The sequence below is a fragment of the Astyanax mexicanus genome, chromosome 3 (genome assembly GCF_023375975.1).
Source record: "Astyanax mexicanus isolate ESR-SI-001 chromosome 3, AstMex3_surface, whole genome shotgun sequence".
Taxonomy (NCBI): Eukaryota; Metazoa; Chordata; class Actinopteri; order Characiformes; family Acestrorhamphidae; genus Astyanax; species Astyanax mexicanus.
Genome location: NC_064410.1, coordinates 62,960,533 through 62,974,600, shown reverse-complemented (window position 1 = coordinate 62,974,600; position 14,068 = coordinate 62,960,533). Strand labels below are relative to the sequence as shown.

Below are 14,068 nucleotides of genomic sequence, written 5' to 3'. Positions count from 1 at the left end.
CACTATAAGGTGCACCTAAAATCCTTTAATTTTCCCAAAAATCATCAGTGCGCCTTACAATCCGGTGTGCTAGCTCTTTCGCTATTCAGAGGTGAGTATATCAGCCTGTAGCATGCTGCTAACCCTGGCTAGCACTGATGGAGCAGCATTAGCATTAGCTGCTAACTGTGCTAAGCGCTAGCTCTTTCACAGTTCAGAGGTGAGTAGTATATCAGACTGTAGTCTGCATGTTTATCGTGTTAAAACAAGCTACATGTGGCGAACCACTAGCTAATATCACCCTGGCTTACTGAAAACACTCAGGGCTCCACAGTGTAGCGCTGTCTGCGCAGCGTTAGCCGCTAACTGTGGCTAGCCTTAGTGGAAATCTGGAACTCTAAGCTTACTGTAAATAAATGGAAGTGCTTTAATCACCCAAATAAACAGTTTTCTGTGTATATTAACATCCAGTACTTGTTTTACTTTGAAAGAAAATATATATTTTTAAGAATTAAAGTTTTGTGGTTTGTTTACTTAGCTCAGATTAGCTTTACAGCCTGCTGAATTAAAAAAAACGTAGTGACACCCTTGTTCCTTACTAGTGTTGCATAATGCACCTTATAATCCAGTGCGCCTTATAGTGCGATAAAATAAAAGTGGAGACAATTGCTTTAGCTAACCTTACTTAGAAACGCTCCCGAGAGGGGGTGCTTTTTATGGCGGGGGTGCAAATTTCGGTGCGCTTTCAAAATAAAAGTTTCATTTTTTGGGAGTGACAAATCCACCTATTTCTGATATCTGATATTATATATTATAAATTATATATATGTTCCTACGCCAATGGTATTCTCATATTACAACCACCCATCTGCAAACACTGGAGCTGATTTATAGCCCTTTGTAATGCTGGAGAGGGTGAAACCGAAACTTCACGTGAAGCTCTGCTGCTCTTTAGCGCGTGAGCGTCAGTTTAGGAGCATAAACCGTTCAGACCAGTGTTGGACATAGATCACATTAAAAAGATTACAGTGTGAACAACCTAAAATACACATCAGATTCTGTTTAAACAGAGCCTAAATCACTGTTTACATGTAACGTCACCCTGTTTTGTGGCTCATTCTCAAATCAATAGCTTTAGATCTCCAGTGCAGAACTATGGACACACACTAATCACATTAAATGTGACTGAATCCAGTTTATTTCATTAATTTAATGAAACACAAAGCTTCAGAAATGTAACGTCCCATCCACTGTCTACACCAGAGGTGTCCAAACTTTTTTTGTTGGGGGCCAGAAGGAGAAATATATTTGAAGTCACGGGCCACAGACTCTATAATAAAACAAATAATGAAATATACCACTTTAAATAATACATTTTCCTGATTACTTTCATTTACACACCATTTTACTTGACTTACTATCTTTATCTTTGACAGTGTTGTGTAAACTAAGATTTTTCAAATTGATGTTTCATTTCATGATGTCTCTTAATATTAAACTTCTTAATTACGGCAACTTTTAGACTCTTTGTCCCGTTTTTCTGCGCTAGAAATGCTCACCCTCTCCACTTTTAGACTCTTTGGCCCGTTTTTCTGCGCTAGAAATGCGCACTCTCTCCGCTTTTAGACTCTTTGTCCCGTTTTTCTGCGCTAAAACGGCGTACTCTCTCCGCTTTTAGACTCTTTGTCCCGTTTTTCTGCGCTAGAACTGAGCACTCTCTCCGCTTTTAGACTCTTTGGCCCGTTTTTCTGCGCTAGAACTGAGCACTCTCTCCGCTTTTAGACTCTTTGTCCCGTTTTTCTGCGCTAAAAAATGCGCACCCTCTCTGCTTTTAGAGTCTTTGGCCCGTTTTTCTGCGCTAGAAATGCGCACCCTCTCCGCTTTTAGACTCTTTGGCCCGTTTCTGACACCTAGCGTTCAAACTTTGAATCTCATATTATAAAAACCTGCTTAACAGCGGGCCAACTTTCCTTCTATTTCTAAAATACCGCGCGGGCCGCTCCAAAAAAGGAAACGGGCCGCAAATGGCCCGCGGCCTGTAGTTTGGACACCCCTGGTCTACACCCACTATCAGACCTCACAAGATAACACCTCACACTGTATACAGGTGTGGGCCTTCCCAAGCCATTCACAGAGAGAACACCTTATGATCGATTTACAGAGTTTTAATTTGTGTTGTGTTTGATAAAGGGGTTTATAAAGATGAGTTTTACTTATTTTTAATATGTTTCATAATAAGCAATGCATAATGCGAATGATTGGATCCTTTTTTTAATTTCTATTTTAATGTAATCCATATACAGACACATTTCTTTTTTTTTTTTTCTTTTCATGAATTAAGACGCGTCTTACACTATATTCTGGATTGTTTGTTGAGGCTTCATGCTGGGAGCCTATTGGAGCTGTTAATAATTTGGAATCTTTAATAAATCATGCCAGATGGTGTACCGTTCTTTTCTGGGCCGTGTTTTTATTTAGCGTATAGCCTCGTGTATCAGGCTGAAGTGATGGAGGGGTTTGTGAACAAACTGTTTCTTGTTGAACAACTCAGATGAAATCAAGTTACTGGTGCTCACCATTATATATTTATCTGTACTCACAAAAATATTGATTATCTTTGGAAATTGTGTCTTAATAGGTCATTGGGAGCTGTTACGTACACAAAACTACAGGTACTTGTAGTGCATTATGTTAAACTGTATATACAAACCATATTAAAAAATACTGTGTGAGTGTGGAGAGTGCAGGTAGAAGGGGCAGTGTTTTATGTAAAGATTACGATACTTTTTGACCAGAATTACAAAATTTGACGACCAGCTTCATCAAGAAGGCCAGGTAGACCACCAAGAAAGCAAAAGGACGTTGTATCAACATTCATTTTTCCATTGCTAATGCATTAAAACAACGTTGATCTCCAACGTCAAAATTGATTTATTTGTGCACATTGATTTTACATTGTTTCACCAAGGTTTTTATTCAATTTTACATACATTTATTTAAGGGACGCACCTTTCACCTAAAAAAAGAGGATATCTGTTTTCTGTGAAGCAGCTGAAAGAGTTTGGTGTCAGAACTACAGTAATTTGCTTTTACGAGCCATTTGGATGATCCTCCCTTATCGACAGTACACAGCAGGGTTAGCCAGCAGACTTCATCTGAGGGGGGAATCTGTACCTACTGTTTGTGGCATGTCGGCAGATGAGGGTGACGTAAAAAACTTTCAAATAATGTTTTTGTGTTTCTATCGTAGCTAAGCATGAACTAGCTCAGATTTAAATTGAATGCTCTACTTGCTAAAAAATGTCGGGTTTAAATCGGGCTTGGGCTCAAAAGGACAGTTTACTCAGTTCTTGAGCCCAGTTTATACTTCTGCATCAAATCTATGCCATAGCCTACACATCTCCAGCAAAAGAGTGCAGTACATAGCGAAGCGTGTTTATACTTCTGCGTGCGTGTATCAGCAGCTCTGCGTCGCTTTGCGGTTCAAACGGCGGAAACGCAAGGCTCAGCGGACCAATCAGGGCTGCAGCTGTCTGCGTCGTGCAACACGTAGTTAAAGTTCCAACTTGGGCTTAAGAAAGTAGAGCTTAGATCGGGCCAAAAATATCCAGCCCAACCCAACCATGCACTGTCCTTTTGAGTCCGAACCCGAGCCTGATTTAAACCCAACATTTATATATATATATATATATATATATATATATATATATATATATATATATATATATATTAAGAAGGGCGTAGAGAGTAGAGTTTGGGTCGTGGCCAGCAACAGCTTTATATTTGCATAAAAGTGACAGATCCCTTAAAGGGACCAATGCAACAAAATGCAACAAAAGAGTGTGTGTATATATATATATATATATATATATATATATATATATATATATATATATATATATATATATATATGTGTGTGTGTGTATGGGTATGTGTGTGCGCGTGCAGACAGTGGTAGTGGGCGTGTACAGAGTCTAATCTGGGCTCGTGTGTCAGCTGGCAGTGTGTAATAACACTCGTGGGAAGCGCGCGCAGACAGGAGGTGGGGGTACACGCGCGCGCACGCAGCAGCAGCAGACTGGAACATGGGTCTGCTCCGGACTGGATCACCGGTTCTGCTGGTTCTACTGGGTTCGGTGTCCAGCTTTATACCCTCCCCACTGCACAACATCCTGCCTTTACCTGCAGGTAGGAGATCAGTGTGTGTGTGTGTGTGTGTGTGTGTGTGTGTAGGACATGCATGCTGCAGGTCCACATGGTACCACCCTGATAATAAAATCCAGAAGAACCACAGTACAGGTTCTGCTTTCCTTCTCCTGTAGTGCTCTGTAGCATTTTAGCATTTAATAATATTCTAATATATTAATATCTATATGAATATTAATATAATTATTAACAGTATAATAAAAATATAATAGAAACTAATAATATTAATTTCCTGCAGAAAAAAACCCAGAATGATTGTGCAGGTTAAGTCTTCTCTAGTTGCTATGCAATTCAGTATGGCAGGAGGGTTTGCTGGGTGGTTACTCTGGTATTACAGGTTGTTCCTATTGGGTGCTGCTTGCTAATTTGTGTAGTAAATAAGCTAACCCATATAGTTGCTATAGGGTTCTAGGTAGTTGTTAGTTGTTAATTAGGTAGTGCAAAGCTATTTAGGTGGTTGTAATGGTGTCTTAGTAAGTTGCACATATGGTTCCTGTGGTACCCTGTGTGGTTGATTAGGTATTGTATCCCGGGTGGTTCCTAAGGTTTTACTGTGTTCCTAGGTGGACATTTGCTAAGCAAATGTCTACTATACTAGTAGATTGATAGGTCAAAATGTGTTTATTTGTGTTGCTAGGGTGTCTTAGTTAGTTGAACATATGGTTCCTTTGTTACCCCCTGTGGTTGTTAAGGTGGTTGCTATGCAGTAGCTATTTTATCCCAGATGTTCTAGGTAGTTGTTAGGTAATTAAGTAGTGGCTAATTGCTAGACACTTGTTGTTATTGTATTCCAGTTGATTGCTAGATGTTTCTTTGTGGTTGCTAGGGTATTTGAGGTGGTTGCTGTGGTGGCTCAGGTAGTGGCAGGGATGTTGCCAAGTGGTTGCTGTGTTACCCCATGTGGTTGCTAAGATGCTGCTAGGTGGTTGCTATGGAGGTGCTATCTGGAACCTGTAGTTTTGCACAGATCCACAGTTCAGGTTACTATAGTGTCTCAGGTAGATTCTGGGGTATTGACAAGCGGTTGCTGTGATCCCTCATGTGGTTGTAATCCAGGCGATTGCTAGGGTGGCTGCTAAGATGTTACGTGTAACCTGTATTTCTGCACAGTCCAGGTTACTATGGTTTCTCAAATAGTCGCTGGGGTATTGTCAAGTGGTTGCTTGGGTGTTGCTAGTGTGGTTGTTTATGTGTTATTAATTGGATGTATTTCAGGTGGTTGCTTAGGTGTTGCTTTGTGGTTGCTACAGTATTTTTAATAGTTGCTGTGGTACCCAAGGTGGTTGCTGAGGTGTTGTAGGTGTTCTTTTTTGCAAATAGCGGTTATGTAATTGTTTGCCATATCTTTAGGTCCACAGGACGCACTGAAGAGGTTTGATCCATGTTGCCTACTGACTCCGCCTCCCCCTCCATTGTTCCCGCCCCCTCCCAGCATCTGGAGACAAGTCCGTGTGAGTGATCTTTGACGATGCATGTTGCCTTATTCGTGTTTACTGTAATTTATTTGCTGTAAAAGTATTTTTTACACTCTTCTTTGCAGATGCAACACAGATACTGAACTGTGGTGTGTAATGAGTGTTTGTTTGATTAGCGGCGTCCTGATCTAGTATCTTAAATATTGATTAATTATTAGCTGATACAGATCCAATAGATCCACACTGCAGACCTCTTCTAGAACACAGCAGTAAAAACAAAGGATCTATCTACTATCCACTAATACTATATAAGTTATATACTATATAATAATATTAATAGTGCATGTTTGGCAGGTTAGCATGCTAAATGTTAACATCCCTTTAGTATAAACAGGAAGTGATGAGGCATTGCTATGCCAACATACATCCCAGCAGGTTCCGCAGCACTTGAATTGTTTTCCACTAAGGTTGCTATGGTGTTGCTATGGGATAGGTGATATTTATTAGTTTGTTAATAAGCGGTTGGTAAGGTGTTGCTATTGTATAGTTGATATTTACTAATGTGTTGGTAAGTGGTTGCTAAGGTGTTGCTTGGAAATAGCTCATGGTCGCTAATGTGCTAGGATATTTAAGTGGTTGTAATGGTATGGTGGTTGCTGTGTTACTCCATGTGGTTGCTAAGATGCTGATGCACAGTAGATGCTAAGATGCACAGTAACCCAGACGGTTGCTAGGGTGGCTGCTAAGGTGTTCTAGGAAGGTGCTACCTGGAACCAGTACTTCCAGGTTCTGCACAGAACCACATTCCAGGTTAATATGCTGTCTCAAGTAGTTGCAGGGGTATTACTAAGTGGTTGCTTGAGGACCCCAGGTGGTTGCTTGGATGGTTGCTAGTTTGGTTGCTATGGCATTGCTAAGGTGTTGCTAGGGAATAGCTCATGGTTGCTAATGTGTTGATAAGAAAAGTGGTTGCTAAGGTATTGCTAGGTGGTTTCTAAGGTGTACTGTGCATGTTTTTTTAAGAATCAAAAATTTAAGGTCATTTTTCTGTATCTTTTAAGGTGGTCCCAGAATCTGTCTCAGAAGTTGAAAGAGAAAGAGAGCGAGATGAATCAGAAACGAAGGAACAGTGTCTACCAGGACCTCCAGGACCCCCGGGACCTGCTGGACCACAGGTGAGAATAAATTTGAGAGCCACAGGAAATAATTATAAATAATCCTATAAAAAATATTATTATTAGTTTATTATTAGTTTATTTATTATCATTAGTGTATTATTACTTATTATTACAATAATCTGTAAATGTGCTCTTATGATAATGTGATGAACACTGAGAAATACTGATTAATATAATTAAACTCTAAAGAAATTATTATTAAAACAGAATTAATAGAAATGTAGGTAATACTTTACAATAAGGGTACATTAATTAACAGTTTTTACGAGAGGCTAATTCTCATTTACCTCATAAAATTAAAATCAAAAATCTATAAAAGCTAAAATAATGAACTTCATAAACCAAAAACAATTAAAATTAAATAGTGAAATAATAAAAGAAAAACAGTTCAGATATATTTAGGAAAAAATAAAATATTTTTTTATCAGAATGAAAGGATAAATGGACAGACTACAATTTAAAGCAGTCATATAAAAAGATAAATAATTAAAATAAGCTAAAACAATTAGATAGCAGAAAATAACTCTAATATTACAAAGAAAGTAAATGATAGACATAAAATAAAGAGGTAAAACAGAGTAAATTAAAGTATTAAATTAAGGCCAAAAGATAAAACAGAAAATAAAATAAATTATATAATGAAATAAATAAAATAAATCAGTAAAAATGTGAAAGAAAGAATTATTGTAACTAATGTCTCAATTAATTATTATTTACAATATTTTAAGCATTAAAATTTAGAAAAATTGAATAATATCTATCTATCTATCTATCTATCTATCTATCTATCTATCTATCTATCTATCTATCTATCTATCTATCTATCTATCTATCTATCTATCTATCTATCTATCTATCTATCTATCTATCTATCTATCTATCTATCTATTTCAGGGACACGGAGGTCTTCCAGGAGTACCAGGACCCAAGGGAGATAAGGTTAGTCTGATTAGTATCAGTCTGTAGTTTATTTATCTGTAAATTATTAATTATTAAAAAATATGATTTACTGACAAACTTTTCTTCCCTCTTTTACTCTCTGTAGGGAGAAATCGGTCGGCCGGGGTCTAAGGTAGGACTGTGTTTATACTTTGTCTCGATGCTCATTGCTATCTTACACCCCACCAACAGTCTATTATCACTCCTTCCTCCTGTCTGGTTTAAACAGCAGCAGGGCTTCTGAATATATCTACACTGATGGGCGTGGTGTTCTGGAAATGAGGTGTGTTCAGGTACATTTCTGGAGTTTTGCTTGTTTATCTTGGTAACAGAAAACACAGGAGCTCCACTGACTGAATACAACCTAGACAGACGGCAACAGTCAGACGTCCATCGCTATCTTTGCAGCACAGGCTCAAATAAACAGAATAGTAAATAAAATAACATTGCTGTTCCCCTAAATGAGCTGCTGGAGCTCCTTCACAGCGTCAACCAGCAGCTCAGTTTCCTCTGCTGAGAAGCGTTTGTTGAACACGTCCAGGTAGCTGCACCGTTAAAATAGCAATCCACCAAAGTCAGAGCTCACCTGACTTTTAAAGGGAATGATGAGCAAGAGACACTCTGATTGGTTTATTTCACGTTATGCCCAAACTTAACCACACACATGATTAATAAAGAGAATTAGTACATGACTTAGGGACATGCCCTAAAGCAAGCTGCAGGTTGCACGGTTGACAGAGCTTTCAGACCTCAAATAATGCAAAAAAAAAAACAAGTTCATATTCATAAAGTTTTAAGAGTTCAGAAATCAACATTTGGTGGAATAACCCTGGTGGTTTTTAATCACAGTTTTTTCATGCATCTTGGCATCATGTTCTCCTCCACCAGTCTTACACACTGCTTTTGGATAACTTTATGCTGCTTTACTCCTGGTGCAACAATTCAAGCAGTTCAGTTTGGTGGTTTGATGGTTTGTGATCATCCATCTTCCTCTTGATTATATTCCAGAGGTTTTCAATTTGGTAAAATCAAAGAAATTATATGCATGCATGCAATATTATATAATTCAATCTCTTGTTTAATACGTATTATGTACTATGTATTTAGAGTATTAGGTCTGTATGTTTTACTGTAGTGTATTAAAGGCCTGGCTCTGCTGCACTGCAGCACACACACACAAACACACACCGCCCTGCAGACCACCCTCACCACCACCCTCACCACACATCAATATAATTACTCTATATATATATATATATATATATATATATAGAGAGAGAGAGAGAGAGAGAGATTGAGTAGATATAGTGGATAATGTTCTGGATGGGATTGTTTGTAATTTATATTATTATATTTTAGGATTTGCTGAGTTGGTATGAATCCTGAACATCACTATTCAGCGAGTGTGAGCTGGTTTTATAGTGTGTATTATTCAGAGTGCTGCACTCGGTGATATCGACTCTGGCTGTGATATTAATTAGTGAAAGTGCACAAATGGGATTGGCTCTGAACAGCCAATTAACTAATTAACCAATTAACTAATTCATTGTTGTAATCTTTTATCTTTAGTTTGGTCTCATCATTCTGTATCAGTTGTAGATTAGAACAGCGGGTTCAGAATCATGTTGAATATACATCATACATCATACAGGATGCTGACTACAGGATGCTGCTTAAAAAATGCTATAGGATAATACAGAATGATGCCTGTTGGATGCTACCTATAGGATGCGACAAAAAAAAAAAAAAACTGCCTACAGGATGCTGTTTATAGGATGTTGCCTACAGGATGCTGCCTAAAAAATGCTGCCCACAGGATGCTGCCCACAGGATGCTGCCTAAAGGATGCTGCCTATAGGATGCTGACTACAGGGTGTTGCCTAAAGGATGTTGCCTAAAGGATGCTGATTATAGGATGCTGCCTAAAAATGCTGCCTACAGGATGCTGCCCACAGGTTGCTGCCTAAATGATGCTGCCTAAAGGATGCTGCCTACAGAATGCTGCCTAAAGGATGCTTCCTAAATGATGCTGCCTAAAGGATGCTGACTACAGGGTGCTGCCTAAAGGATGTTGCCTAAAGGATGCTGATTATAGGATGCTGCCTAAATGATGCTGCCAAAAGGATGCTGCCTACAGGATGCTGCCTACAGGATGCTGCCCACAGGATGCTGCCCACAGGTTGCTGCCTAAATGATGCTGCCTAAAGGATGCTGCCTACAGAATGCTGCCTAAAGGATGCTGCCTACAGGATGCTGCCCACAGGATGCTGCCCACAGGTTGCTGCCTAAATGATGCTGCCTAAAGGATGCTGCCTACAGAATGCTGCCTAAAGGATGCTGCCTAAATGATGCTGCCTAAAGGATGCTGCCTATAGGATGCTGACTACAGGGTGCTGCCTAAAGGATGTTGCCTAAAGGATGCTGATTATAGGATGCTGCCTAAATTATGCTGCCTAAAGGATGCTGCCTATAGGATGCTGACTACAGGGTGCTGCCTAAAGGATGTTGCCTAAAGGATGCTGATTATAGGATGCTGCCTAAATGATGCTGCCTACAGGATGCTGCCCACAGGATGCTGCCTAAAGGATGCTGCCTATAGGATGCTGCCTGTAAGATGCTGCCTATAAGATGCTGCCTACAGGATGATGCCTATATGATGATGCCTATAGGATGATGCCTATAGGATGCTGTCTACAGGATGCTGCCTGTAGGATGTTGCCTACAGGATGCTGCCTATAAGATGCTGCCTGTAGGATGCTGCCTGTAGGATGCTGCCTACAGGATGGTGCCTACAGGATGCTGCCTACAGGATGCTGCCCACAGGATGCTGCCTACAGGATGCTGCCGGCAGGATGCTGCCTACAGGATGCTGCCTACAGGATGTTGCCTACAGTATGCTGCCTACAGGATGCTGCCTACAGGATGCTGCCTACAGGTTGCTGCCTATAGGATGCTGCCTATAGAATGCTGCCTACAGGATGCTGTCTGTAGGATGCTGCCTACAGGATGCTGCCTATAGGATGCTGCCTAAAATTCAGCTTAAAAATGCTACAGGAAGCTGTCTACAGGATATTAACTAAAGAATGCTGCTTGCAGAATGCTGCCTACAGGATGCTGCCTACAGGATGTTGCCTACAGGATGCTGCCTACAGGATGCTGCCTACAGAATGCTACCTACAGAATGCTGCCTATAGCATGCTGCATACAGGATGCTGCCTAAAGGATGCTGCCTATAGCATGCTGCCTACAGGATGCTGCCTACAGGATGTTGCCTACAGAACACTGCTCACATGATGCCGCATACAGGACACTGCCCACATTACGCCTCTCACAGGACACTTCTTACAGGATGCCACTCACTAGACGCTCCTTACAGGACACTACTGGTGGGACTAACAGAATGCTGCTCATAGGACTCCCACAAGACATTACACATGAGATGCCACCAACAGGATTCTGCCTACAGGATGCCGCCCACAGGGCACTGCTGACAGGACACTACTCACAGGACACTTCCACCATGATGCCACCTAGTGCTGCCTACAAGACACTGCTCACAGGATACTATGCCAAAGTGCTGCCTACAGGATTCCGGCCACAAGATGCCACCCAGAGGATGCAGCCCACATGACCTACATGACACCTTAGGACACTGCTTACAGGACGCTGTCCACAGGACACTGCACCCATAATGCCTCTTACAGGACAGTGTTTACAGGATGCTGCGCACAAGATGCCACCAACAAAATACTGCCACGGGACACTACTCACAGGACGCCGCTTACAGGATGCAACTCACAAGATGTCAGAAACAGGATGCCACTCACAGGACACTGCCCACAGGACACCAAATCAGCTGCTCTGTGGTGGTTTTCTATCCTGTGGGTTCTGAGTATTAAAGAACAGGGTAAAAATAAGGAGGAGAATAATCAAATATACAGAGAGTTATTATAAAGTTAAGAAAGAAAGAGGTGGTTATAATGTAAAGGCTGGTTACTAATTCTAACGGACTGTATGATATATCTGTTTATATTATATGAATTATATTATATATATATATTTGTTTGCAGGGTCGTACTGGTCGGACTGGTCTTCCTGGGAGGCCGGGTCTTCCAGGATTTCCTGGACCAGAGGGACCCAAGGTAAGTTGTGCTTCTAGGCTGCAGGATGCTGTAGATTTTAAGCTTTTTATTGTACAGGTGCTCAAAAAAATCTTAAAAAAATAGAATATCATTGAAAAGTTATTTTATTTAAGTAATTCAGTTTGAAAGGTGAAACTCATATATTATATAGATGTATTAAACACAGAGTGATCTATTATAAGCCTTTATTTATTTTATTGTTGATGATTATGAAGCTTACAACCAATGAAAACCCAAAAATCAGTGCCTCAGAAAATTAGAATATTGGTCAATTGTTCTTTATTGGTATATAATACCAGTGTCATCTGCTGGTGTTGATCCACTGTGTTTTATTATCAAGTCTAAAGTCAGTACAGTTTTGTTTTCCCACAAAATCTTACAGCACTTCATATCTTACAGCTTCCCTCTGCTACTGACAACTTTTATGGAGATGCGGATTTCATTTTCCAGCAGGACTTGGCACACTGCCCACACTGCCTAAAGTACCAATTGGTCTTAAATAAAACACAGATTTTGTTTTTTTTATTGGCTGTAAGCTTCATAATCATCAACAATAAATGTAATAAACTCTTAAAATAGATCACTCTGTGTTTAATACATCTATATAATATATGAGTTTCACATTTTTTTAAACTGAATTGCTGAAATAAAGTAACTTTTCAATGATATATATATATATATATATATATTTAGATGCACCTGTATTTTAATATTTTATTTAAACTCAAGATTAAGGTTATTATTATTATTATTATTATTATTATTATTATTATTATTATTATTATTATTATTATTATTATTATTATTATGTTCTCATGTCCTGCTGTTCCTGTGTGACTGACAGGGGGATAAGGGAGATCCTGGACTGATGGGAATGCCGGGAATGAGAGGACCAATGGGAGCTAAGGTGAGAAAGATAAGATAAACTTAAATTAAGCCTTAAACCAGATGTGGCCGCAAGCATGAAACATCTGGCCCGTGAGGTTGTTTGAACTATAATGAACGATAATGAAAAAATAAAAATAAATAAAATGCTTCTCTGGTCAGCTTTTGTTTATATTCCTTCCCTTTCTCTCTCTCTCTGTCGCTTGGCATGACTTTAGTTTCCACCCGTTCTCGTTTTTCTCCTGTTCTTGGGCCCCCTATTTCCTTATAAGGACATTTTTTCTCGGCCGCGTCCCATTTCACTAGCCGGGGCAGCAGTAGTGTATTGGAGCGCGACCCTGACGATCCTTTCTTTTTGGGTTTACCTGCTTTGAGACCCAATTGCAACTGTTCTGCAATTGGGTTCAACAACCCTCTGGGCTGGAGAGCTACTAGTCTGTAGCAGCACTCCATCCCATTACACTTCATTATACACAACAGAATTTATTTTTTTTTGGCACGCCACGTAATAGCTTGAAAAATAACTGGCACACAGCCAAACTTAATTGCCGACCCCTGTCTTAAATGAAGTCTATATATGTACAGGTAGCTGCGCTGTTAAAATAGCAATATGCCAAAGTCAGAGCTCACCTGACTCTTAAAGGGAATGATGAGCAAGAGTCACTCTGATTGGTTTGTGATTAATTAAGAGAATCATTAAATGCCTTTTGCGTGTTTTGAGCTGTGCATGACATACTTTTCCCGTCATTATGATAGCGACGACACACTGACACACCCTAAATCAGTGCTTTTCTAATGGAACAGTGTGTAGATAGGGAAGGTTGGGAACGCTGTTCCTGCAGGAGGAGCTGGATCAGCTCATTCTCGGATGGGATTGTGTTGATTCAGGTCTTCCTGCGCTGCAGACAGGTTTGCGTGGTGTAGAGGAGGGCTAACGAGACTGTCAATCATTCAGCTTAACCCCGCCTCCTCTTAAACTCTGATCTGCTGAAGTTGCAGCATCACCAGCTCCATCACCGGCTCTGATCTCCTGATCTGCAGATCTGCAGGATTATAGAAGTGCAGAGTCTGTGTTAGTGTCGGATTTAAAGCAAATTTATTCCTAAATCACTCACTTTATTTCTGCTGTAGAGTGAAAAAAACCTTTAAATCGGATATTAAAAGATGAATATGAGAAAAAAGATCAACATTTCAACTTTTATTTCCAGGTATTTACGTCTGGATCTGATACACAGATCAAAAGATTTAACAACTTCTGTCTGATCCCACCCATTTTTATTATTAACAAAATGATTGTACCATGTTTCTGTCAGGTGTGTTTTGT

At 39.8% G+C, this 14,068-nt stretch overlaps 1 protein-coding gene across 6 annotated transcripts in view; it reads left to right on the top strand.

Annotated features, from left to right (window-relative positions):
• Window positions 1-3,973: 3,973 nt before the first annotated feature.
• Window positions 3,974-14,068, top strand: part of wu:fc38h03 (acetylcholinesterase collagenic tail peptide) — a 761,412-nt gene continuing 751,317 nt past the window's right edge. For all 6 annotated transcript variants that reach the window (XM_049475999.1, XM_049476002.1, XM_049476004.1 and 3 more), the window contains exons 1-7: window positions 3,974-4,167; window positions 5,536-5,636; window positions 6,662-6,775; window positions 7,673-7,717; window positions 7,824-7,850; window positions 11,788-11,859; window positions 12,704-12,766. In XM_049475999.1, coding sequence (XP_049331956.1) covers window positions 4,065-4,167; window positions 5,536-5,636; window positions 6,662-6,775; window positions 7,673-7,717; window positions 7,824-7,850; window positions 11,788-11,859; window positions 12,704-12,766 — 525 coding nt within the window. In that variant the 5' untranslated portion in view covers window positions 3,974-4,064. The remainder of the gene's footprint in view (window positions 4,168-5,535; window positions 5,637-6,661; window positions 6,776-7,672; window positions 7,718-7,823; window positions 7,851-11,787; window positions 11,860-12,703; window positions 12,767-14,068) is intronic.